This window comes from Podarcis melisellensis (genome assembly GCF_964234715.1).
Source record: "Podarcis melisellensis genome assembly, chromosome: 4".
In the NCBI taxonomy this organism is placed as follows: Eukaryota; Metazoa; Chordata; class Lepidosauria; order Squamata; family Lacertidae; genus Podarcis; species Podarcis melisellensis.
In genome coordinates this window covers 54,435,275-54,462,462 of record NC_138531.1, presented here as the reverse complement: position 1 = coordinate 54,462,462, position 27,188 = coordinate 54,435,275, and the positions used below count along the sequence as shown (strand labels likewise).

The window sequence follows — 27,188 nt, the reverse complement described above, 5'->3', positions numbered from 1 at the left end:
CATACTTTATCATGCACCAATGTATTTCTGAAAATTAAAAATAATAATAGAAAGTAGCCAAGTACTGTAATGGCAATTGATATTATCATATGTAAACTGAACAGATATTTTCACCTTAAACTTTTGTACAGCCTGAAAATATTTGCTCAGCAGCCTTTGATACCTGGTGGTTGTTCCAAATGAGAGTTTGTGTCACCCTGTCTGTCACCTGGTAACAAGCAGCCTTAGGAACCTGCAAGGCTGGCTGTTCCTTTGATGGGGGGGAATGTTATTTTAAGATTTGTAATGTCTGTCTTATTGCCTACCTGATATTCCCTGCTTAACTTGTATATATCTAAGAAAAATATATTGCAAAACCTGTTCCGTTCCCTCAACCCAGTAACTGATATTGTAAGGCAGCTCAGAAATGCTCTACCACAGCAGTCAGAAAAAAGCAGCACTTTACAGCTACTATTAATATGGGAGTTAAAAATATAAATGTATACATATAAGCATGATTCCATAAATACATTTCAAAAGGTAATGCATAATAACTTCAGTATAATCATGATTGTAAAATCATTTAAATGTAAAATAATTTGATCCCAACCATTTTAAAAAAATACACGATACAAATAGAGTGTCAGGGCTGTAAATAAAGCATGTTATACAGACTGAGGAAGGATGTATACATATTGTCATGGGGGGGGCGGAGTTTGGTGAGACTGTGCAATTTACTAGCTATTAGCTTGCTTGTATTTTCAGCAGTTCTAGCTTTCACATAAAACATCAATTGTAAACTCTATGATTTATGAAAACATATTGCTTCCCTTCCGTTTCGGGCAGTGTAATTCCGGAATGGCTATAGACATGCCTTAAGAAAAATATTAATAGACCCTTAGTATACAGTGCATCTAAGAATAGCCCATTGTCTCTTCATAGCTGCAGGTCTATCATCTCATTTATTGGATGGTATCATTTTACTGAGCCCGGTCTAACCTAGTTGTTCGCTTTCATAGCAGCAGCAACAGCAGCGGGAGCTATCATCTGATAGTTTGCTTGCAGCCGGTTCAAGTTGGCAATGTCACCCAAGCTGATTTGAGACGCAGACATTTTTGCTGACTGGAGTCAGGCTATCTTTTCCAGTTTGCTGGAATAGACACAGACACTGATTGGGTCATGCTGAAAACATTCCAGTCCTATGAAGCAAGTCTGTTTGTATATTTTAGGTTTGGCAGGACTAATGAATTAAAAATCTTGGACTCTTGACAGTTCATCGCTTTAATAATGCCTCTGATGGAAGGATTTTTTGCCCCATGAAGCATGACAACACTGTAATCCTTCGTTGTTGGAAAGGAAGAAACGGTGAAATTGTGAAGGGAAACGGAAAAGGGTGGTCCTCAGGGACTGAAAAGCCTATGGGAAGTGCAGGTAGCAGCATGTTGCCCTGACAGCTGTTTCAACTTCTCAGACCTTGTCAGTTGCTGCTATGTAGCAGGTGCAGCCTTTTCTTCTATTGAATCTTTACTCCATAAAGGCAGCGACAAGCCAAGGCAGTGGCTGGCCCTGGATTATACAAGTGCAGACACTACTAAGTGAGGTAAGGCAACAGGTGTGAAAACTGAACTAACTGATTGAGTTGTAACCACACTTAACTTGAGTTCTGTTGCAGATTTAAAAAAAAAAATAAGGAAGGATCACTCAGTTTCACAGGCAATTGAACTGAAGAACTGTTTCCTTGGGATTTATTTTTTTCAAATTGAAAGCTTTTAGGTTTCATCAGGAGAGAGGGAAAAGGGATACATTTGAGGCAATTCTTTTTAATTTATCTCACTGATGATGTTCACACAGAGAATGTTGTGAATGAACTTTTCGTCCTTCCTTTGCATAGATTCATTTTGTTTCATTCTCTGAGAGGAAGACCTTTTGGGATTCTTTGGTAAAGTACAGAGAAAACTATATGTATGTATTGTGTACAGGAAAAGTAGTTGCCTTTCTGAAAAGTGGAAAACTAAATGTTTTAAAAGAAACTTCCATTACCAGGATAAGAGAATGGCTTTTTAAAAAACAAATGGCTTTGCTACAAGCACATTTTAGCTTTGTACTCAAAATCCTTGTGCTTTTTAACATATAAATTGTTTCATAGCTTGATCACTTTTTAACATGCCTTTCATGCATTGTTCCAAGCTATCCAAAGGATGAACACAGGAGACTCGTGGAGGGAAAAGTGATGATGATGATAGTTTTCCAAATATATAACCTTTCTTTCATTCATGCTTTCTGTCTGTTTTGCAGTAGGTTAGTTTGGTCACAATACTATGAGCAATAAATTATAATCATGTATCTTTACCATCTCAAATGCTTTTGTGATTGTAAAGAAGAGAAAATAAAGCAGTACTATATTTAAACTCAATAAGAATATTTAATCATACATGTATAGATATGATTTTAAATAATTGATAGTAAGCTAAGTGATGCATCAATAATATTTATTATGCAGTTTTAATAGCCTAGTAGTTAAGCTAAAGAGTATGGATCTAAGTTTGGTTTATTTGCATTGACTAAGGTATAACTTGAGTTCCCAAACCTTTATATGTAAGTCTAAAGATTTTGGCAAGCTCTCTTCAGAGCTAACATTGTTACAACCTCTGTTTGTGTAGCTATTAGCAGATTTAGATATTGCTGTGATCATCTTACAGCATCTGAGAGATATGGGACAATATCATAGAACTTCTCACAGCAAACATCTTTCAAAACAAACAATGTACTTACTGCTTGTGCTTTAGTAGACCAGGTACACTAACTTTGGTAATTTAGAGTATTGCATTTTAATAGTCTAAATGGGTCACTTTGAGGTTGAACACAATTTGTTCAATGTTAGTCTTCCAGAGCCTGCAAATTGCATTAGTGTGTCATCCTGAAATGAATGACAACACTCCTTGGCTTAAGCACATGTTTAAATGCTTTTCACAACTAGGATAGTGTTACAGTTGCTAGATAAATGCTGAAAGAACAAGGTACATTGGAAAATAGATGTGGGCTGGCCAAATTTATGCCTACTACCACAACATCCTATGCTGTTAGAGAATGATGTTAAGGATATTTTTTGTGTGAACTAGTTCTTGCTATCAAATGTTTTTTAAGTGCTTCAAAAAATAAAATATAAAATATAATGGCCATAAGACTGCAAAGTCCAGACTTTCAGAAAGTTCTTGCAGTTTTAAGAGCTGCATTTAATTTTTCCAGGTGAAATGTTAAAGGTGAATCTACCCAGTCTGCACTTTCTGAAACAATGTGTGAACCAAAATTTGGAGATTCTTCTCCAAATTTTGCAATGCAATTCTGCAGCTTGTGCACAAAAATGCATATATTAGGGTAAAGTAATAAAAATAACATACAAAACTGCATTATATCAGGGAAAATTGCTTTGCAGAATTATGTGTATTAGTCGAAATTGCATAGAAAAATAGACTTTTTCATTTGGGTGTTTTGTCACAAATTGATAGGAAAATGTGGAGCTGAACTTAAGATTGGAAAAATGACAAACTAAAATCGACAGATTCTCCCATCTCTACCAGTGATGTTTGAACAAACCAGCCCCCTGCTATTGCATTCAAAGTATAGCATTAGAAGGAGGCAGAGCAATGAGTTGTTTCTTCCACCAGCTAAATGCCATACTAACTGCAGGACAGGCCAATGGCGGAATATAAATGCACCTTGCTTACATTGCTGAGTATGTAATTTACAACTGACTCAGTAGATTTAATTCTTTGTTAGCCACTTAATATTATAGCAGCAGTGAAGTAGTAATAGATTTGTGGGGGAATCTGGTATCTGTATACAAATCGCAGGGTTTCTGAACAGATCACTCTCTGACCCAGTAGTCACATTTTCTGGAATGGTGCTCCAAATGGTGATAATCGGCTGCAATGAGCAAGTAAGTGGCTGGCTTCAAACTTAGTAAACTTATTTTATCGTGGGAGCATTTAATGTAGAATTAAAACAAGTTAGTTGCACTCATGAAATCTGTTAGGTTACAGACATATCTGTTTGTCTAAAAATTTACAGTGTAAGAATCAGAACACCTGTTTTAAATGTATTTTAGTTGGCTTTTTAGAGTTGGGGGGGAGGATCTCTGAACTGTGGGCCAATCTTGGTCTGCTGGGGAGATCTAAGTTAGCCTGTGAGGCCATCTTTCACAAACCACATCCACCAGCTGGTGTCACTTGGGTGGAAGGGCAGTGTAAATTCTGCATGCAATAGGGAACAGGAGCACACAACTGAGCAGTGCTCAGTTTGGCAGGATTCCATACAGCCTCCTTCATTCAGGAAGGGGTTTGCATTAAAACCTCAGCTAAATAAAACAAATGTGTCCCCCCCCCTTTGTTTAGCAGGAGTTTCTATTCAAACCTCTTCCTGATTCAGGAAGGATTGCATCAAAGGCCCTGCTAAAATGGAGGCGGAAAACCTTAGTTTTAGCAGCACCTTAAACCTGACATCATGGTGTCATCAGGTGGTTGCTGTCCAATCTGGATAAGGGTGTAGCCCATGGAGCTCGAAAGGTTCCCCTGCCATGTTTTAGAGGATGCAGGACAACTCATTTACAGTGGTACTTCAGGTTACATACGCTTCACGTTACTTACGCTTCAGGTTACAGACTCTGCTAACCCAGAAATAGTGCTTCAGGTTAAGAACTTTTCTTCAGGATGAGAACAGAAATCGTGCTACGTTGGCGTGGCGGCAACAGCAGACCCCCATTAGCTAAAGTGGTGCTTCAGGTTAAGAAAAGTTTCAGGTTAAGAACAGACCTCTGGAACGAATTAAGTACTTAACCCAAGGTACCACTGTATATAGGGACGCGGGTGGCGCTGTGGGTAAAAGCCTCAGCACCTAGGGCTTGCCGATCGAAAGGTCGGCGGTTCGAATCCCCGCGGCGGGGTGCGCTCCCGTTTCTCGGTCCCAGCGCCTGCCAACCTAGCAGTTCGAAAGCACCCTCGGGTGCAAGTAGATAAATAGGGACCGCTTACTAGCGGGAAGGTAAACGGCGTTTCCGTGTGCAGCTCTGGCTCGCCAGAGCAGCGATGTCACACTGGCCACGTGATCCGGAAGTGTCTCCGGACAGCGCTGGCCCCTGGCCTCTTGAGTGAGATGGGCGCACAACCCCAGAGTCTGGCAAGACTGGCCCGTACGGGCAGGGGTACCTTTACCTTTACCTTTTACCACTGTATATTCGTCTAGATATACCAGTGATCTGACCTATTGCAAGATAGCATTGTATATTAATACTGCCAATTTTTTATTTTATTTTTAAATACTGCCAGTTTGTAAGCAAAACCCATTTGTAAAGCAATGGGCTGTTTTGTGCCAAAGAATTGTTTCCCTGACTTTTTCACTGTCATTTTGTTTAATGGGTGTTCTCCACTACCTTTGTTGATCAATCTTTGGTTGTTTTTAAAATGCCTTAAATTGCACAAAAACCTGTAGAAATATCTCAGATGATAATGCTTAGAAAGGACTGGTCACAGATCAGTTATGCATTTCCACATGCCTACACCCAGTTTGTAGACATATATAATTGCACTAAATCCTGCATTGTCCTAGGAAATGCCAAGAATGGCAGCCAAATACAGTGAGTTTCTCTGAAAAATTGTCTTGGCTAGCAATTGTTCAATGGAAGACTTGGATTTGCCTGGAAATATATATGATTCCTGTGCTCTGCCTCTCTCTGCGCATTGTGCACCTTATATGTGAAAGAATAATTACAGGGAATTTACTTGCAGGTAATTATGCTTTGCAATATTCCTGAACGTAAGAGAGGATTACATCAGAGAAGTTATGACGATATCTGAAGAACATTAAAATCACATTGCATTGGCTTCTCAAGACCCATAAAATATGCAATATTTATATTTTGCAGCTGGAACACATAAGTAAACGCATAGGCTCAAGTGCCCACATGATCACCACCGCAAGGGTACCTGCTGATAAACCGATACGAATTGCCTTCAGTCTAAATGACTCCGCAGGTAAAATTCAAATTTATTAAAGCTTCTTTGTCCTGGTTGTCCATTATTTCCACAAATTGGCACTTCAGTGTCACAGTTTGATTTTTCTTTGGTGTTTGAAATGATTTGGTCTCATTATTATTATTATTATTATTATTATTATTATTATTATTAAATTTATATACAGCCCTAAACCCGGAGGTCTCAGACATCCATCAAGTTGTTATAATCTTATTAGCAAACCTGTTTTGTTGAAATTGTTTATCTTACTTGCAACAACAACAACAGAAAGACACAAGCCTAGCACAGCAACAGGCCAACGGACATTACAGAATTCTAGGTGGATCTTTAGAAGGACAACAGAGAGAGAGAGAGAGAGAGAGAGAGAGAGAGAGAGAGAGTATGAAAAAAACAAGATTGGGTAAAAAAAATACCTCCCTGACCAAATTGAGGGAAGCTCTCAGGAAACAGCTGGTCTGGATTGTATGTTCCCTCAGAAACAAAAGAAGTAAAAAGTTGGTTGACATTGTTCTTTATATTACTGCTGACTATTTGTTTAGTTTTGCAGCCTAAAGTGCAGGGTGGGGGGAGAGAGAGTTCTGTCATGTATGTGTTATACTCCCTCTGCATAATTTATGTGGAAAAGTTGTGTATGACTTAGTTTTCTGAAGGTTTTATAATAATTGCTTCATTAACCATTGGTGTCAATGACTAAGATTAATTTGAGGTCCTGAAAGGACTCTTGTATCTTTGAGCCCCTGTGAATGAAACTGCATTTATTTATTATTTATTTATTATTTATTATTTATACCCCATCCATCTGGCTGGGTTTCCCCAGCCACTCTGGGGATAAAACATCAAACGTTAAAATCTTCCCTAAACAGGACTGCCTTCAGGTGTCTTCTAAAGGTCAGATATGCCATTTGGTGTTTTGTTCTTAGTTGTGAAATGTTTGCTTTTTGTTTAGACTATAAGCTTCAAGGCTCAGTAGAGTGACTGCTGCAGGCAGCAGATGCTCCTGGGTGGGAAGCAGTTGGACACAGTGGCGTAGCGTGGGTTGTCAGCACCCGGGGCAAGGCACGTAATTTGCACCCCCTAACCCGTGGATTTGCGCCCACTAACCCTAACCCCCAGATGTTGCGCCCGGTGCGGCCGGCCCCCCTGCACCCCCCCACGCTATGCCACTGGTTGGACAACAGAGCTGTGCGTGCTGCTGACCTGTACAGCCCTTAACCCAGCCTTTGGGTGTAGTACAGGATGTTGTCCCATCAGCAGTGTTGAAGCATGATTCAACTGCCTGCTGGCTCAGCCCCCACCCCTGCTGGAGGGGTGCAGCCGTCACTTTTCCTTTGCCTCAGGCAGCAAAATTTTATTGGGCCTGCCCTACTTGCCAGGGAGTTGAAAAGGTCAGACCAGGAAACAGGAATTTATGAGGAGGGAGAAGCAACTCGGTTAGAGAACAAGAAACTTTAAAACTTTTGTGAAGCAAAGATGCTGAGTGGAGGTGTTGGAATATATATATATATAAGTGAGGCTGGCAAACAATGTTTAATGTTTTATCGTGATTTTATATATGCTGGAAGCCGCCCAGAGTGGCTGGGGCAACCCAGTCAGATGGCAGGGTACAACTATTATTATGATTATGATTATGATTATTAGAGGAGAGAGCCAGAAATCAAGAGAAGCTAGGATGTAGAGTGCTGCAGAGGATTCATAGTGCAAGAACTAAGAAGCTGGGCTGAAAGTGAGGCGGCTGGGTGTTGCACTGCAGTGGACTAGAATGAGCAAAAGAAATGGCTATTTGGTCATGGGTAAAGCAGGGAAATAGGCTAAACAAGTTTAGGTGGCTCCCCCCCCCCATTGCTCTCATGGTTAACGGCTAAATCTGTTAAAAAAATTATTTTGCTCTACCCCAAACCATTATTACAACAACAGAGTTGACAACTTGACTAAACTCTACAGCAAAGATAGGAACCAGTGGTGGTCCTGAGGTTGTTGAATTACACTTCTCATGTCCGTGACCATTGGCCATGCTGGCTGGGGCTGATGAGAGTTAGAACCCAACCAGTGGTTCCCCACTATAGTCTATAGACTATAGCTCATTGGTGATGGAGCACATCTTTGAATTCAGAAGGTACCAGGTTCGATTCCTGGCATCTTGAATGAAAGAAATATTGGGTGGCAAGTAATGTGAAATACCTTGTGCTTAAGACCTGAGAGAACTGCAGTCAGAGTATGCAACTCTAGGCCATATCAGCCAGCTCAGACCATGAGAGCAATCAGGAGAGTTTTGCTTGTAGTCCTGCCAGCGAGTATTGCTCTCGGTATTTGAATGGAGGGCAGGGCCTTCTCAGTAATTGCACCCTGATTTTGGAACTCTCTCCCTTTAGAGACATGGATGGCACCATCACTGCTGACCTTCTGTCATCTAGTCAAGTCCTTTCTGTTCTCTGAGGCTTTTAGACAATTTGTGTAGCTAAGGTTGCCATATTTCAAAAAGTGAAAATCTGGACACAAAAGTTGTTGAAACAAAATTAATGGGTTTTTTTGCCAAGGTTGTTGAGTTGGGCACTGCTTCTGGGCCGAATCCAAGCTACCCTTTTCTGCATTGTTTATACTGATTGCTTTTATTTTAAAATGTATCTGGTTTTCATCTTTCTTTTTATTGTTAAAAACCACTGTGAGACTTTGGATGAAAAGTGGTCTAAAAATCTTAAAACAAAAATATACTTCGTGTATCTGAAGAAGTGTGCATGCACACGAAAGCTCATACCAAGAACTAACTTAGTTGGTCTTTAAGGTGCTACTGGAAGGATTTTTTTTTAGTTTTGACTATGGCAGACCAACACGGCTACCTATCTGTAACTAAAAATCTTAAGAAGAGTGTGGAATGTATAAGAGCTTTGGAATGATGCAGTTAAAAATGCTGTCGCCATATTGGGAAGTTCTGTCGGAGGTCTTGAGTCTGGGAGGGGAAAGAGAGAAATAGAGCTGTTTATATATTGTGGGTGAAATTCCTCTGAGGGACTTAAGAGCGACAGTTTTACGAGATCAATGATGGAAAGAGCGATGTTATCTATGAAGGTGATGATATATAGAAACCATCTCGATTTGAGGATTGGAAGAACGGAAAAATTCACACAGGATTATTATTGGTGTTTATCGGCTTAAGGAGACTATCAGAAGAGATCATAAAGAAAAAAGAGAGAATATATGAACAAGATGTGATGTGGAAACAGCAAGATAAGACTGGATAGAATTATGAACTCTGTTTGGACTGATTTGGATTTATTTGGACATTAACGCAGTAGCAAGAAGATGATCAGAATCCCCCTTTGGATCTTGAATTATGGGTCCCCCCAACAAAATTTAAAATTCGGCTTTGTAATTCGGAATTTATGTGATGTGATTTAATTTGATTTGATTGGCCAGTTAATAAAAATTATTTTTTTAAAAAAGAAAAGCGGTCTAAAAATCATATAAATAATTTAAATTTAAAGAATTGGGTAACGTCTGACCTGTCCAACATAATGGAGCTTTCTATGCTTAAAATGTTCTTCATAAATTGTATGGAATTGGATATATATCACTCATGGCGATCCCAGGTTCAATCCATGGCATTTCCAATTCATATACAATTAAATTAAGGTAAAGGTAAAGCAGGGAGTGGGTGGTGCTATGGTCTAAACCACTGAGCCTCTTGGGCTTGCTGATCGGAAGGTCGACAGTTCGAATCCCCATGACAGAGTGAGCTCCCGTTGCTCTGTCCTAGCTCCTGCCAACCTAGCAGTTCGAAAGGGTGCCAGTGCAAGTAGATAAATAGGTACTGCTGCGGCAGGAAGGTAAACGGTGTTTCTGTGCGCTCTGGTTTTCCTCACGGTGTCCCGTTGCGCCAGAAGCTGTTTAGTCATGCTGGCCACATGACCCGGAAGGCTGTCTGTGAACAAACAGTGGCTCCCTCAGCCTGAAGTGAGATGAGCGCCACACCCCATAGTCGCCTTTGACTGGACTTAACCGTCTAGTGGTCATTTACTCTCTATGGGTCATTTTTTAGCACTATTAAATTGTTAAAAATATTGTGTTAAAGAAATACTCATGTTAGAAATGGAAATAGTTGTATGGGCTTCTTGAGTTGCCAAAAGAAGTATCAGTATCCAGTATCCTTGTCAAAATGCATTATAACGACTCAGTGCACAACATGTAAGGGATTTAACCCTTTTTTCTCATTACGGACCTGATGAAAATCCCATCAGCACCAATGAGTACTAGGGCTGGAGGAGATTTTGATTGGGACTCATAGGCGCCGACTCCATGGGGCCTGAGGGGGCCCGAGCCCCCTCAAAAAATCGTTTTGGGGGGCTCCGCCCCCCCCAATAATTTAAGAAAATTATTAGTTATATTATGCTTTGTAAAATCACAAAATTATGTTGGTATTTTTTATTTTCCTTGTTTGACGATAGTTACCTTTTAAAATACATTCAGTAATGAGTTAAAACAAAGCCACTCCCGATCTAGAGAGGGGGTGGGGTTGCGGGCTCTCGACCCTACAACAATCTCGCGGGGCTGGCGTCAGCCCCACGAGAAGCGGGGATTCCCCCTAGCTCATTAATATTCACCGCCCACGGCGGCAGCCAATCGGCTGCCGCAAAGGGCGGGCCCTCACAGGTTCACTTAAGGTCGGGGCAGCCCGGGGCTCGCCCCTTTCGTTCCCCCAGCAGCAGCGGTTTGGAGGTCTTGGGCCCCCCCAATATTTTTTATAAGTCGGTATGGGCCCCCGCCCCCCCCCCAATATTTTTTATAAGTCGGCGCCCCTGTTGGGACTATGAGATAACCTCCCCTCCATGTGCTATTTAATTTTTTTGAACTGTCAATATTAATTGCTTAGGCACAATTAGCATCACAACTAGTTGAGGCTTCTGAAAATAGACCTAACAACTGTAGAGAAGTAGAGCACACGTACTTTCCTCTCTTTGGAATCAAACCTTTTCTTTGTGGGGGGAAATAGTTCCAGTTTGCAGCAAAAGCTACTTGTGGGTAGTGCTGATTGGCTATTGGTCATTACATCACAGGGAGCACTCCTCACCAGCCCCTTGGGAATCCTCTGAGCAGCTTGTGTGAAAAGAACTGTTTTGAAAATGTTTTCTTTAAAACAATTGTGCAAAGGATTAAAACATATATTGGTAAACATAAATGTAGTACTTTTAAAAAAGCAAAGAAAGCTTGCACCTAGGGATGGATAAATTTGTAAAATTTGGATTTTCTCAGTTTCTCATTTTTCCAGTCTTGAGTCAGTTTCTCTGCAGTTCCGCATCAGCTTGTGATTTATTTATTTTTTAAAGTTCTCATGAAAATTCATCAACATTTTAGTGTGAATTTCTCCAGATAGGCACATTTTTGCAAGCAAATTTACCTAATCCAATGCATTTTTGAATGTTATTTTAACTAAGATGTTCATATTTATGCCTACTGTCCCCTGATATACACATTTTTAACACATTATATGGTTATAGAATAGCACCGCAAAATTTGGAAAAGTGAGAATTGCAAGTGACAGCTGTGTTTCAGTTTGCTTACTGTGATTTAGGGCTTTTCCACACCTTTGGCCCCACTCTTTCCAGCCAGAGGTCCACGCCTTAACTCTCCATGTCTCAGTATTTTTTCTTTTGTCCTGAGCTTTCCCCATGAAAACCCACTCTTTAAAGTTGAATTGGAACAAATGTCAGTTTGGGATTTCTGTGGATTGACATTTGCTCCAACTGAGCTTTAAAGAGTGCATTTTCACAGGGAAAACTCTGGAGAGAGAAAAGGAGCATGCTTGGATATGGAGGTTTGAATTGTAGACTATGCCTGGAAGGAGCGGAGGAAAACTAAGTCCGGATAAGCCCTTTGGTAGTTCTGCATTAAAATGTCAACCCAACTGCATTTATCCCCCATACCTACTTGCAGTCCACCTGGAACACTGGCTGGAAGAGCAAGTCTGGTGTCTGACTCAGCAGCTGACTTGGTAGAATGAGTATTGGCATCCAAATTCCAATACCAAGAGGAAGCTGGATTGACCACTGTAGCTGAAAAACCAGCTGCAACTCTACTTTTAAACTATTAGGTCTGTCTTCACTGACACTTCTTGCCAAGCATGCTTAGAATTGCAGGTTTAGGACTTTTCCAGACTCTTCATGGACATCTGTAGGAATCTTTCCAGGACCAGGCAAAGCATATACATACATAACTGTTTCTGGCAGACCTGGTGACTAAGTGGCAACAAGGCTTAGACACCAGGTCCACTAAGCTGGGTAGACCTGGCCTCTGAAAAACCATACCAAATCTAATCCTTCAGTGTTTCCCAATAGGTATCTACTGCTCCTCAACAGGTAGACCTGGTGTCCAGATGACATCCTACAGTCTATGGTGAAAGCTGTTAATTTTGTCCCTGGCTCCTTTCACCTCTCCAGCTTTAAATTGCACTGGGTAGATTCACTACTGCCCAATTACAGCTACATTAAAATCCTGGATTTCTGAATTAACAACAACAATAATACCTTTAACATAGGAAAGATTATTTCCAGCCATACTTGTTTTTATTTCTTGAAAGAATTTAGTTGGCCAAAGAAACAATAGATGTATCACACAGTGTGATATTAGTGTGCCATTTGATATCATATCACATAACATGCATATAAATAAGCCAGAGATATTTCGATTAAACCAGATGCAGGAAGAATAAAGCCTTGAGCCCACACCAAACCCACCAAAGCTTTCCCCTTAGCCCAAGCAGTCTCATGCTGCCTTGTGGCAACCAGCCAGGGATCCAGTCATTCCATTCTCATTCCAGGAGAAAAGGAGAATGTCACCACTGCCCAGCTGTCCACTCTTGACATTCTGCTATAGTAATATTTGGTGGTCCTTCCTCTTTTGTCCGCTGGTATGATCCCAGAATACAAATACATGTTCTGACTATCTCAGTATGAACTGTATTGATGTTGCATTTTTAGCCCCCTGTCCCTATAAAATACATGCAAGTGGCAGTCAGGAAAAGATCAGGCCTCTGTTTGCATGTACTGTAAGAATAACAGAATCATATAATTGTATTGTTGGAAGGGACGGTCATCCATTCTTGAGATGGGAAAATGCATAGAAGAACTTGACTTCAACAGGCACAAACCGTGTTCAAGCCCACTGAAGTAATGAGCTGAAGCAGAGAGTTGTACTATGTGAAACCATAAAGTTCTGGAAGGTTTTATCTGCATACTGTTGTCCATACATACATACATACATAATTTTATTTGAATGCCGCCTTTCCATAGTTCAAACCATGCTCAAGGAGGCTTACAACATAAAAAATACACAACTGCAACATAACAAAAGTAGTCAGAAACAATAAATAAATGTTAAAAAGTAGACAATTAAACCAAACAATTTTACCTAAATCACAACAAGATCTATAAAAAAGTTACAAAAAACCAGCAGGAACAACCCTACCCCCCCCAAAAAAACCCAAACACCCCAGTCCAAGACTATAGCTAGTGTTTATCTATGACCTTTATGGGTCCTGGTCCCTTATTTTTAGGGGAAATGGATGCAGTCATTGGGCTTAGACTTAATGGAACCACTGTGTCAAATTTATTTATTTATTTATTTAGATTATCTGTAAAGCTGTGAGAAAGTACTAAGTTGAACTTCATGATTCCCTAAGTCCAGTGGCATTTAGTGCTGTCATTCAATGGGCTGCTATCGAAGAAGGCAGCCTCAGGTTTCTTCACAACTGTACGTTACTTATTTGATGTGGTCAAATATGTGGTCATGTGATGGATGAAGCCCTAAAGGTGATTCCATGTACAGTAAAATCATTTGCAAAGAGCTGCAACCCTATGCAGACCCACCCACCCCCCAAGCAAAGCATATCCGTTTCTTCCAAATTCTCTGTTTCTATTGTAGAGCCTATGCTCTGCAGGGGTTGGGAACTTTTTTGAAAAGAAGAGCTGCATTCCCATCTGGGCAGTCTTTCCAAGGGCCACACGCCAGTGATAACCAAGGTCAGAGGCAAATGTCAAGTTTTACCTTGTACATCAGGTTGGTTTACACCCACACCCACACACCCATCTCTATCTTCCATCCATGCAACCAGAGTTCAAAGACACATTCCAGCCAGACAAAAACACTCAAGGAGGTTGTGAAGTAGGGCTGCTGAGAGCTATGGCCTGAGGAGAGTGGGTGTGACTGAGGGTTAGATAGAGGCACCCGGGGGCCATATTTGGTATTCAGGTCCGTCCCCCCCTTAAGTAATTGACCATATATATGTTTGTATAGATGGGAAACAAATATAAGCATGCACGTTTTTTCTATGCTTTACATCAGCTGATGATGTAGTCTGCCTCTTAATAATTGTTAAGATTTCAAAATAATAATTTAAACTTGTTTTCTTTTCAGATGATACACCCCCTGAGAATGCTTTTCCTTTGGCTTTTCCAGATTTAGAAAAGCAGCTCCAGGTGACTCTTTTATTTAATACAAAAATCCGTAGTGTGAACTACAATTATTTATAACTATCAAAAATGAACTTCTCCTGTTGTAGTGAGTGATTGTCAATGTATATACTCAAACTATAAAAATGAAAAGCATGGAAATATAGGCTGTTAGACTTTTAAAATATGCCCTTGTGAGATCCAAAACTTCCCTTTTCTCTTCGCATAGAAAAAGACCACATGTTTGGCAAGCTGAAAATGCTTTATTTACAAACTCTCCAAAGCTCAGGTTTCTGTGCTTTTCCATGCAGCATTTAGAAAGTTTGCACAGGCAGTAATATTCTTAAATTATACTATTGGTATAGGAACTTAAGATACGCTTGTTAGAGCCATGTTGAGCTTTTCTGAGCTTCTCTGGTAGACTGAGGTACAATGGTAGGCTTGATTATCTTTCACCCAAAGTGAGAAGTGACCTAACCAAGCCTGGCAGGACAACTTACTCTGTGGTATTAACCCCTTCATGCATTAATTAGACTTAAGTATGTTGGTCACATGAGGCTGGTTATCCCACATTTATAAAGTGAAATATCTCTTCCTGAGACAATGGGAGGCCTTCAGGTAGCAAAGAACAAAGAAATTTCATCCCACCTTGAGCAGTGTTAGGAGGTGATTAATTTTGAAGCAACCTTTCCTGACACCTCTCAAGATGCCTTTCATCCAACTCAAACTCTTTGTTTTCTTTCTCATTCCCCTCTGGATCTTTCTCCCAGCTGCCATATATCTCCATCTCCATCTTTTCACCCCAAGAGGTGGCAGATGGCGGCTGTAAAGTAGTTCTATGCTGAAACCTGTGCCCTGATTTCTCCACACACACACACACGTGTGTGCACGCATGCGCGCGCACGCAATCATCAGTGAAAGAGGCTTCCAGTGTTCTGCCTCATTATCAGGGCACTTGAGAATTTCTTTAGAATGTCTGTTAGCTTACCTTTTCATTGTGAGGGAGTCAAGGGTGCTGGGTGAGTTATTCTTTCCAGTAAACATTTCTCCAGTACTCTGCATTCTCTTAAGCTACCTGCACTTCCTGATCTAAAAAGGCACATGGGAGAAGTTATTCAGGCTAGCTTTCCTGGAGCTTAAGCACAGGCACCCAGGAAGTCTGCAAAATGCAGTCCTCTGATGAGATGATGTGCAGAATGAAAGAAAGGATACTTCACCCACTTCAGAAGTGAGGTGCTTCACATCGCCTATGAGAATTTTACTGAAATCAACTCTCCCCTTTTATAATTTTTGGACACAGTTTCTTTTCTCATTGACCTACGGAGAATAGTTTTAAAAATGCCAGAGAAATTCTTGGCTCCACACTAGTTTAAAGTGAAAGGAGTAGAAGGCGAGGGACAGAATCTTTCACCCACCCAAAATGTGGGTGAACTGCCATTTTTATTTTTTAAGAAAAAGTAGATGGAGCTGCAATTCAGCTCATGAATTTTACAGTGCAGTCCTATGCATATTTACACAGAAGGAAGTTCTGTTGCAGCTGTAGTTAAACAGTGTCTTTTCTTCCTTCCACATTTTAGTACTGAATCCAACCCTTCTGCAGTAGGAGAAATGTTGCATAAAGTTAATAATGATGAGCAGGAAAATGGAGAAGCCCAGAAGTCTGGAAAGGCAAGGGGTTTCCCTTTAGGAACTGAATCAGTGGTCCATTAGTTAACATTTATAGGGGGAAGTGAATGGTACTGTTACCAACACAGTGTTTGTGGTTATATCTGCAATGTATGCATGCTAATACCAGTCAGATATGTATATATTGTATGCTGCACTATGCAAGCAAGAATAAGATTTAACAGTTTTAAAATTATCCTTACCAGCCAGGTATAATCTTTTAAATTTGCAGAAGGCTTGGAAAGACAATAAAGTTTCCTGTCATCAACCTTTTTTATATTGTTTAACTAGGAGCAGCCTAATAAATTTACATAAAAAACATGTCCCAGTAAGGACAAGAGCTTTGCTGAATATAGACGGCTTGAAGTACATGTTCAAGTGCGTCACTGGAATAAGAACACAGATCCAGACTGAGATCATGCATCTAGAAAAAGAAAGAATGCACTTTCCACATTTGGTTATTTTCAGCAAAGGACCTCTGCTCTTTTCTCTTTCCTTAAATAAAATCTAGACTAGAAGCTTTCTAGCAAACATTAGTTCAAAACGTGGAAATTCTGCTACCCCACCTCCCATCAGTTTGGTCCCGCTTGCTCCCCTTAAAGCTGCCTGGTCAAAATGTTACAGTGACAGTAGGCATTTTAACCAGCTGTCTGTAGACTTTGCAGTGTGGTGTTCTCTTTGCTGGCTCCCTTGCCTTGCACTTTCTAGTGGGTACATGAATCCTTTGGTCCCTAGGCCCCTTTCACATAACATTTCCCACCTCCCACCCCCCCATGGGTCATTTCGCATGTTACCGAGTTTCCCGCCCAATGTACACTTAAGCAGTCACTGCCTGTATGATAGCAAACATGTATTTGCCACAAAAAACTTTGCATTTCTCAGTATTCACTTGAAATGCAGGGGCCATCACAGGTGCTCAAATATGATGGAAAAACCTTGAAATGCACATTTGTGAATGAAATAGATATAAAAGAATGCATCTCTTTCAGATATGTATGCTTCTTCAGTCCACTTTATATATGACATTTAGAAATACAGAAGAAACGGGTGTATGTCAGACTTCCTCAAACTCAGCCCTCCAGATGTTTTTGGCCTACAACTCCCATGATCCCTAGCTAGTAGGACCAGTGGTCAAGGATGATGGGAATTGTAGTCTCAAAACATCTGGAGGGCCGAGGTTGAGGAAGCCTGGTGTATGTTGTAATGCAGAGCAAGTATTTTGTTCTGAATACACCAATCAGGCAAATGTGTATTCTTTCCTGTATTCCTCTTTCTTTGTTTTCTGTGCCATGGGATAGTTTTTCCTGCAAAGGAAAATAAAAAAAACAGCTACAGAGAAGGTGATAGATAATTAATAGAAGTCTGATTTATAAATACTGGGAAACACAGTTCTTACATGTCTATTCCAGTACAGTCTATATAATCTAACAGTCATTTGCTGCCTTATGATCTTGTGAACGGTTCAATGCAAGTTCATATGTGTTTGGGAGTATTTAAGATTTTCTGAACATGGCTTTGACACAGATGAACCTGATCAAAACAGGACAGCTACATGCTTTCCACCTCACATTTAGATCTGACTATGGTAGGGGACAGATTAAATTGGACGAGCATCTCTAAAGATACAAGATGGAGGCCACTTGAGCTATTAAAATTTCAGTAAGCAATCCATGCAAGTAGCTGACTAAAAATGACATTGGGGGAATGAGAGGCATGGAAAGAAGGAAATGACAGATTTGTTAGACAGATGGGCTGCCTTTCTCTTTATAGGAGGCCAGGGGTGGTTGGAGAAAGACACAGGCTGCCTAAATCCGGAATAAAAAGTTTTCTAGTTTTGGAAAGGGGATTTACTGAGAGGATAACAATAGAAACATTCATGAAAGCCTGAACATATTATAAGGCAAGTTGAGTACTGGGCACAAACCAGAAGTATGCATTTGGTTACTTTTTAAATAGCCAAGAAAACTATAGATGACCATTAATCCAAACTTGAAACCATGCACTAATTAAGCGTAACATCAAGCAACATCCCTGGCCTATGTTTATTTTCACTATCTTTGTTTCACACGAGAACCAGAGTTATCAGTTCCATTTGTTCTTTTCTCTTACCGCCAGATTTAGCTTTATATTTGGGGACACATTCATTCCCCCCCCGCTCCCTCAGCCAAAGCACATTTAGCCTCCTAAGCCCTCACTGTAGAACTATAGTCTCACATTTTCAGAATCTGTTATGTTTATCCTGCCCTTTGTTGCTATTTTTTAAAACCTGTCCTTACCATTTACAAATGTCCTGGTCTTTACAGATGTCTTGTTTCTTGTCCAAAAACTAAACAGTGGGTGCTTTTATGAGCATTTCAAATCTCAAACATCTTTCTCTTCGGTTTCCTGCATCCAACAAACTGTACTAGTGTTTCTTTTAGGCCCTTACCTGGTAATGGATAATTATTTTGGAGGAGTGGGTCATGTTTGGAGAAAACCCAGGTGGTATTCAATTAAGTTTTACTTCAGAGTAAATCTATTGAAATTAATGGACCTTACTTAATCATGTTCATTAACTTCACTAGGTCTACTCTGAGCAAAATTTAGTTCTGATCTGAAAGTCTGTGGTGTTTGCTGAACTAGACCGTCCTTTGCCCATCTGATGCCCCCAAGTTGATTTTGACTGCAAGCTCAAATCCAACCCAGCTTGATCAGTCTGATGGGAGTTGTGATCCAAAGCATTTGGAGGGCACTGGGCTGGTGAAAGCTGAATGGGATTGTGGAATTCAAGCTCCACACAGATGTTGGTAACAAAACTGGTTTCCTAATGGTTCTATGTAGGAACGTGGCAGCAATGGCCCTGCCATTAAGCAGAGTGCAACTGCTTCCTCTGCTGGTCAATCCTGGCAGGTGGGGAGCAGTGGCAGCCTATGGTAGGACAGATCAGTGTGTCCCAGGTAATCTGCCCTGCATCCCTAAGCTAACCTGCTACCCTCAGGTGTGGTGAAAGATGCTGTACTGGCATCAGGTTGAAGTAAGACAGAACTGCCACTCTCATCAGCTTCTATATTTTGCCTCGTGATGTGTCTGAATACCAGGTACTGGAAACCACAGGAGGAAGGAGTGTTCTTGTGCTTGGGTCCCACTTGTGGGCATCTGGTTCCTGTGAGAAAATAATGTTGGACTAGATGGGTCTTTGGCCTGATACAGCAGGCTCTTCTTACATTCTTATGTTTTTATATCCTTCATGTCAGGCAGCAAAATGTTTTGTCCCAGCCCTTCAGGGTTCTTAGAGGACTCTTGCAGTAGAGCTACTTCTAGACCAACGGAAGGGGGTCAGGAATCTAGAAGCTGGGTTAATTTATGGTGCTTAAATACAACCCACATTATTTACCCCATTGATGAGAGAAATGCACCCTGAGCCTGTTCAGGGGCACTTTGATTTATTCCTACACCTTATGCTCTAGGTCAAGAGTTGCTTAGATGGCACCTCTAGGTGCACATGCATTCACAAAGGCTTTCCTTAGTGTCCACAGGGGCCTCCTCTCGTCCCAGCTGAAATTAGACTTGAAAGAAGCATTCTATTTTAGCTAATAAAATAGGTTGTGGTGTGTGCTAGGTTGGCGGGGGCATGGCAGTTTCTCCAGTTTCCCCCAAAAGGTTGGCAACTGCCGTTCTATGTTAATTCCAGATATTGAAAACAAATGTGGGGGCTGTGTACCCTGGTGAACAGGGTACAGCCCCCACAAATTATGCCCCGTACCTTGGAAGATGTGGCCTCATTCCTAAGGATAGGAATTTTGACTTGCCATAGTTTCCCATTCTCATAGATAATATATACACAATAGCCTTTCCCTAAATACTTATGTGCTAAGAGCTTTTGTTGTGTCCCCTCATGCAGTCCCTGTAAAAATTACTGCAGGAACAGTGACTGACTGCTTGATGTCCACTTTAACCTTTTGTATCTCCCATGGCTTTATGTGTAGCCAGTCTTTAGAAGGAAAAAATTGGTGACAGAAAAGCACAGTGGTGAGAATGTCAGGTTTGGAAGTAGGTAAAACCATGTTCAGATTGAAGGAGAGAAGATATTTAAGATATTAACAAACACACTGGACAAGGAGTATGGAAATAGCATTAATATTTACACTGAACTCAAAGAGAATTACCAGCAGGCATCTGCTTCTTTGTTGTAGCGTTATCACTTATTTAGGTGAAATCATTTGCCATTCTTCTTTTAGTGAACTCTTATTGAAGTGACATATTGAAGGTTAGCAAAAATACTATGCCATTTTAAAAGGCTGAATGCAAGTATGAATGTGCTGTGCCACTCCCAACGGAGTGACTCCAAGTATTTTTCGCCACAAATAGAGGAGCCTAAAAAGAGGGAGCAGGGTTAGAAATAGATTCTCTTTTAGATCAGAGGAATGCTGTGTGCTTCTCAACTGGGCAACAAACTGAGTCAAGATGAATGAACTAAGTATTTTCTTTTTCTACTTAAGCAGCTTGTTGCTGTATAGTGAGAAGTTTACTTACCCTTTTCAAAGTGTCCACGGTCCACAGTCCACGGTAACAGACAAATTGTGGCCACTGATTTTTGTCTGGATTAAGGTGCTGCTCATTCAAAGGCACAGAAAGATGTCTCCAGAATAACTACTGAATGATGATCTAGACCATATCAGAATATTTTTATTTACTAGATTTACAATGTCTCATGGAGTTCAGTGGGGGGGGGGGTTACTCTCAGATAAGGAAGGATAGGGTTCCAGCCTTAGGCTGCAATTGTATGTATACTTGGGAATAAATCGCACTCTAGACAGTGGAACTGGCTGTATGTCTAGCCATTTGCAGGACAATAACATATTATTGAAGGTCTTAACCTCCAAAAAGGATGATCTGAGGTACTTGTGGTCCTCCAGATATAGTTGGGCTTCTAACTTCCATCAACCTCAAACAGCATAACCAATGAGAGTTGTAGTCCAACAGTACCTGAAGGCCACAGGTTTTCCCCTACCCCCTCCCATATAAAAACTAAGATTAGTTTCAGGAGTATATAATCACCTTTTTGTGATGGAAAGAACACAACACTGCAAACTCTTCCCTGCATCTTTACATTGCAGGAGAAGATCAGTAGTAGAATAAAAGCTCTCCTTTGGCCAGATTGTCCACCAATGCTGATCTTTAGGAACTGTTGCCAAACCTACAAAGCCCCCCCCCCGCCCGCCCACCCGCGGAATCACTGCAAAGTATTTTATAAATAAATCAATGAACCCTCCTTAGACAGTGTTGACATGCACAGGACACATTTTTTTTTGGGGGGGGGGTGATGTCTCCTTAAGAGAAGAATGTGTGGAATTCCTGTCTGGAAATTTCTAGAAGATTAGTATGCTACCTTCTAGCTTAACCCACTTCTTGTGGTCTGAGTTTCAACGGGCAATAACTGAGAGACGTATGAAGTGAACTGAGGAAGTGGTGGGTGCATCACGTAGTTCATTTTCCATTGTGCCTCAGCCTACATTGATGCAGTGAAAATGAAAAATAATGGGAACATAAAGGCATACCTCGTCAGAAGCTAGAGCAGGGGTAGGCAACCTAAGGCCCGTGGGCCGGGTGCAGCCCAATTACCTTCTCAGGAATCAGCATCTTTTTACATGAGTAGAATGTGTCCTTTTATTTAAAATGCATCTCTGGGTTATTTGTGGGGCATAGGAATTCATTCATTTCCCAAAAAAAATATGGTCCGGCCCACTACATGGTCTGAGGGATGGTGGACTGGCCCACAGCTGAAAAAGGTTGCTGACCCCTGAGCTAGAGGATGTGCTTCCTGAACCATGAATTGTGATACATAAACAGTTCCTCAGCAGCTGTTGGTGTCTTGCTGTCCTCATAGGGACAGAGACTGGGTGGGGCAAGGCTGCAGCAAAATCAGGGCAGTTCTGGCAACCTGGGGAGCTCCTCCCAGCAACCCAGAACTCGCTTGACCTTACCTCAGCCACCATACTCACTCCTGTCCTGACAAGTTCTGTGCCACCAGCAGAACATCTCTTCTGCCCTCTTCATGAGCCATCACTGGGATTCTGTAGTATTGAAGAGCATGAATATCAAACTATTGTTGCATCACTAGTTATGAGTGCAATGACCAACTCCAAGTGGTAGGGAGTTCTCATCTTTCCCACTCCCCATCCCTGGTATTGTTCCCTGGAGTACTACATCAGAATTTCAGTCTTTCCTCACTTGTCCATCATCTGCATCTGTTAGACTGAGTTTCCTTGACCCTGAGATGCTGTAATTGTGCATCTGTAATAGTGTTCTCAAGTAGTGTCCTGGGCAGAATCATTTCCACACTGTTAAATCTAGCATTAAAAGTCTTCATGGCCTTGCTCCATCCTATCTCTTTGCTTAATCTTTGTCTTCCTTTTTGGCATTCATATCTAGTAATCCAGCAATAGATCTGTATGTCTCATAATACCCCTGTCCTTGGCCTCTCCAACTTCTGCTCCCTAGTTTCCTTTCCTCTTAAAGGAACTGGCTTCTTCTTCTCCTTAGACCTTTGAGTCTTCTCCCACAACTTTATGTGGTTCCGACCTCTCTCAGCTTTTGTGAGATAGGCAACATGGTGCCCTTCAAATGCTGCTGGATTCCAACTCCTATGAGCCCTAGCCAGAAGGCTCAGTGGTCACCTTTGATGAAGTCTAACCATGTCTATTCCTGTGAATGTCATATATGACCCTGTGAAGGCTTTGAATTAGCGTCTTGTCCCTGTCCCCAGCTTGAAACCAAAACTCTCTGTATGTGTGACTCAGCTGTCTAATTTCTACATTTTGTTACTCGTACCCCTCCTATCACTCTGTTTCCCCTTGTAAAAAATTTAGACTGTAAGCTGCTTGGGTCCACAGCCTGTATTTGCGCATTATGTCACTCTAAAAAAATAACTTGAACATAGTTACCACTGGAGAAACAGGTATGATTACTCTGTAGAATGAAAATGTAAATTGTGAATACCAGTTGCTGGAAACCACAGGAAGGCAAGAGTGCTTGAATCCTGCTTCCTGGTTTTCCACAGGCATCTAACTGGCCACTGTGAGAACAGGATGCTGGACTAAATGGGCCATTGGTCTGATCCAACAGGCTCTTCTTATGTCCTTGTGTAAAATGCTTTACATTTGATATAATTAACAAAATGCAAGACTGTACATGAATTGGATTGTGATATTATCTGTGTTGTAAGTCATGGGCTATGTAAGGTCATAGCCAAACCACCAGGGCTCTAGTGGTCAGAGGTATTAGCTCAGGGCCCAAGTTTGGATTTTATATCTTTAGGAATAATTGGTCATTCTTACGTTGCCTTCTGTCTTCCGCAATTTAGCTTATGTGACTTTGTTGCATTATTTAATTAAATAATTATTATAAAGCCAAAGCTGTTGTTCATAAATACGTATAACGTGAATGTTCCATAGAATCAATTAGATCCTTAATACCATTTGCTAATTAATACAGTACTACTATTCTTATAACAGATGCGGAGGGTGTCTTCTTTTTTAAGCTAATACTTTCATGAGGCAATGCTCCACTCATTATAAGAACACAAATGATTATATTAAAACAACATCTCAGTTTAAATTTCATTTCTGATTATTCACCTGAATGCTAAAAACCTTAAACTGCTTCCCCCTTTATGTTTATGAAGCCTCTACCTCCTTGCCATGACTCAAAGGAATCTATGCAGGTGTTCAAACAGCACTGCCAAATAGCAGAAGAATACTATGAAGTCAAAAAGGAAATTGCACTGCTTGAAGAAAGAAAGTAAGTGTGTGTTTCCTTTTCTAAATAACTGTCATATACTCAGAAAGGTAACATCTGCATGAAGAATTTCTGCGTTAATCAAAGAGACTAGTTAAAATTAAATGAGTGACATCTAACTAAGTTATGCTTAGAGTAAAATAGTTTATTTAAATGGGTCTTCTCTGAATATGACTAACACAGGATATCATTCGGGGGGAGCAGAGAGAGAGAGATAGATTTCTTGTATTCCTCCCAAGTGTGTTATTTCTTTTTCTGCATTGTCTGTCTACATTTCAAGCTTAAAGGTTAAATTCACAGAGGCATCCATAGGCAAGAGAAAAGCAATCATAGATACATATCCTGTGACCTGGAGAGGTTGAGGATACGTATCATTCATGGAGTTTGTCCTTACCTGTTTTGAGTATGGATTCTTGGCAATACCATCTGGTCAAAAGATTATTTCGATCTAAAAATTGCCATCTAACACATTGACTCTCAAGACAATATAATGTTCTGTGGGTGGTTTTGGTCCACGTATCTGATGGCCTTGGGTATCAGGCTATCTTGTCATATCACTTCCCACTACGGTTGCTAGATCACTCTTCTTTTGATATTTTGTCTGAAATCTTGGAGAATTGTTGCCAGTCTGCACAGACAATATTGAACTAGATGAGCCAATAGTTTGGTTCCATCTAAATCAGCTTCCTATGTTCCTATTTGGGAGGAGAAGATATGATTAATTGTAAAATCAAAACCAAAGGTTTGTCTAAACATTACCCATATACATGTATTCAGTTTATTCATGGAGGAGTTAGCTTTCATTGTGAGTTATATAATATTTACATTTTAGATTTAACCACTTTTTAGGGTTCATATGTCACAGCCAGTGTTTTTCCTCTTCCTGTTTCTTATACTGTAACTCACCCTGATACAGAAGTCTCCTGCTAGCTAAGAGTTCACAGAACAGCATTTTAATGTGTTTCCCTTCTTTTCATAGTTCTTAGGATCCAAGCCAAAGGGACACAAAACACATTTAAAAATCTCTCTCTTTTTCCAGAAGGGAGCTGATCTCTAGGCTAGATCAAGCTGAGAAAGAAAACATGGATGCTGCTCAGCTAACGAAGGAGTATGCAGACCTGACAGAAGAGAACCGGACACTGAAGCTGGCCCAGACGCAATGTGTCGAACAGCTGGAGAAGCTTAGAATACAGTATCAAAAGAGGCAAGGGTCATCATAACTTTGAATGAACCTGTCTGAGCCAAAAAAATCTGGGCTCCTGTTCTGTGCTAGGCAAGTGTTCCTTCCCCCTCCAAGGTTTCCTCTGATATGTTGGAACACTTCACTTGCAGAATATGCAAATGTCTAAAATGGATTTAATGCTTGCAGCCGCTAGCTTAATATGTATATTTTTATTTGTTATATAATAGATATTTTATTTCAAGGAACATAATTGAATGCTTATCTATCCCCATTATATGTTCAAATGGATCAGTCTGAATATATTTCTTCCAATTTTAGGAAGATACAAGCACACTAGAAACTGATTTGAATAGTCTCTGTGTTGGGAAGTGGACCATACTAAGGCATATTAGTAGGAACACTGTTATATATGGGGAACATGGGAGCACAGGCCTGTTCTTTCATGAACCAAAACAGCTTATGGGAGAAAAACTAGTTCGTTTATCTGACAATATGTGCCAAAGGGCAATCATACACTGAATAACTTTTAAAAACTAGTAAAATGGCACCTCAATCACTTTCTTTAAATAACTAGTGCTGTAATCCTATACAACGTTACCTGGGTCTAAGTCCTATTATGCTCATTGGGACTTTCTTCTGAGGAGACTTGCATAGGAACACACTGCAAATTGGAAACAGTGATTTGTACAACTGTGATGTGGCAAGGAAATGGAAAAGTGCACATTTCCTTGTACAGTACTGTACCAATCTTAACGTTTTCCTTGAAAGTGAGCCCTATTGATCTTAATCTTACCTTAATGAGCTTGTAGTCCTATAGATATTTCAGTGACAGGACTTGCTTCTCAATATAAGTGTGCTCAGAATCAGAATGTTTATGTAATCCAAATTAATAATAATAATTTTATTATTTATACCCTGCCCATCTGGCTGGGTTTCCCCAGCCACTCTGGGCAGCTTACAGCATATAAAAAAACATAGTAAAACATCAACATTAACAACTTCCCAATTAGGGCTACCTTCAGATGTCTTCTAAAAGTTGTGTGGTTCTCTATCTCCTTGACATCTGAAGGAAGGGCGTTCCCCAGGGAAATAATAACCTTTCCTGTGCTTGACACCTTGGATTTGTCTATGCAGACTTTCCAGGTGTGGTTCCATGCAGTGAGCCAGCTGTTTGAATGTTGGTGCCATGCGCACATACAAATCAGCATAGGTCGGTTTTCACACACCATCTTCTTGGCTGCCTGCAGCATTTTGAGTCTGAGTGATAAGAGTGTGAGAATCCAGTTTGGGTGACTTTTCGAAGCTGATTTAGTGCATCGCAAAGTCTGACTAAGAACTGGGGGCAGGAAGCCTTGTGGGAATCAGCCTATATAGCCACATAGATACATCTTCAACCCAAAGCACATGACTTCAGATGAGATCTGTGATTGGATGTCCTGACTTTCCCTCTCATTTTTTTTTTCATCTTAAAAGCACTCCTACGCCTGCCCATCCCACCATTTCAATCAGGATCGTGGTGCAGAGGGAGGCAAAGGCGTAACCAGCTCTCATAACTGGAGATAAAGTACAATCTAAAATGTGTGTCTGTGTGTATGAGAGAGAGAAAGAGGTTTTTGCATTGCCCTATGTAAATAACAGCCCTATGCAGTGTCAGACAAAAATATTATTGAATTCCAGGCAATTCTGAGCATACTTTTAAATCAGATCCATTAATATTGGTGAGCCTTAGTTCTAACTATATGCGGTTAGGATCAGGACATTAAAATTATGTGTCATCTTTCTGGCATGCAAGAAATAGAAAATGAACATGAAGATATCAGAGTGGTGAATGGTTAAGATGATATAGATGTCAGTTGGAGCCCCAATCCGAAAATCATCACTTGGAAGTAAGTTCAGTAATGGGATTTCCTTTTGGGTAATGTGTTTAGGTTTGTGGTGTAAAAGTAGTGTAGTATCCGTATCAATTTTCTAGGAGAAATAGCTAAGCATAAAAGATTAATATCAAGTATTTCCTTCCTCTATTGGTAACTCTGTTTTCATGAATCAGCTAAAAATTCTTTGTTATACTTCCATTTCTATTCATACAGTATTTTTTTCATTAAAATACAATTTTAAAAGTTA

General features: G+C 40.5%; 1 protein-coding gene across 3 annotated transcripts; it reads left to right on the top strand.

Annotated features, from left to right (window-relative positions):
* Nucleotides 1–1,155: 1,155 nt before the first annotated feature.
* On the top strand, nt 1,156–27,188 carry MAP3K7CL (MAP3K7 C-terminal like). 3 transcript variants are annotated; one of them, XM_081908050.1, is made up of 5 exons: nt 1,161–1,579; nt 5,897–6,005; nt 14,409–14,470; nt 23,772–23,887; nt 24,924–27,188. In XM_081908050.1, exons 2-5 carry the CDS (start codon nt 5,936–5,938, stop codon nt 25,102–25,104), a joined length of 429 nt encoding a protein of 142 aa, XP_081764176.1. In that variant the 5' UTR covers nt 1,161–1,579; nt 5,897–5,935; the 3' UTR covers nt 25,105–27,188. The 3 variants fall into 3 exon arrangements, with proteins under 3 accessions (XP_081764178.1, XP_081764176.1, XP_081764177.1); XM_081908051.1 differs by lacking the exon at nt 1,161–1,579 and adding an exon at nt 5,608–5,759; XM_081908052.1 differs by lacking the exon at nt 5,897–6,005 and having other exon boundaries at nt 1,156–1,579.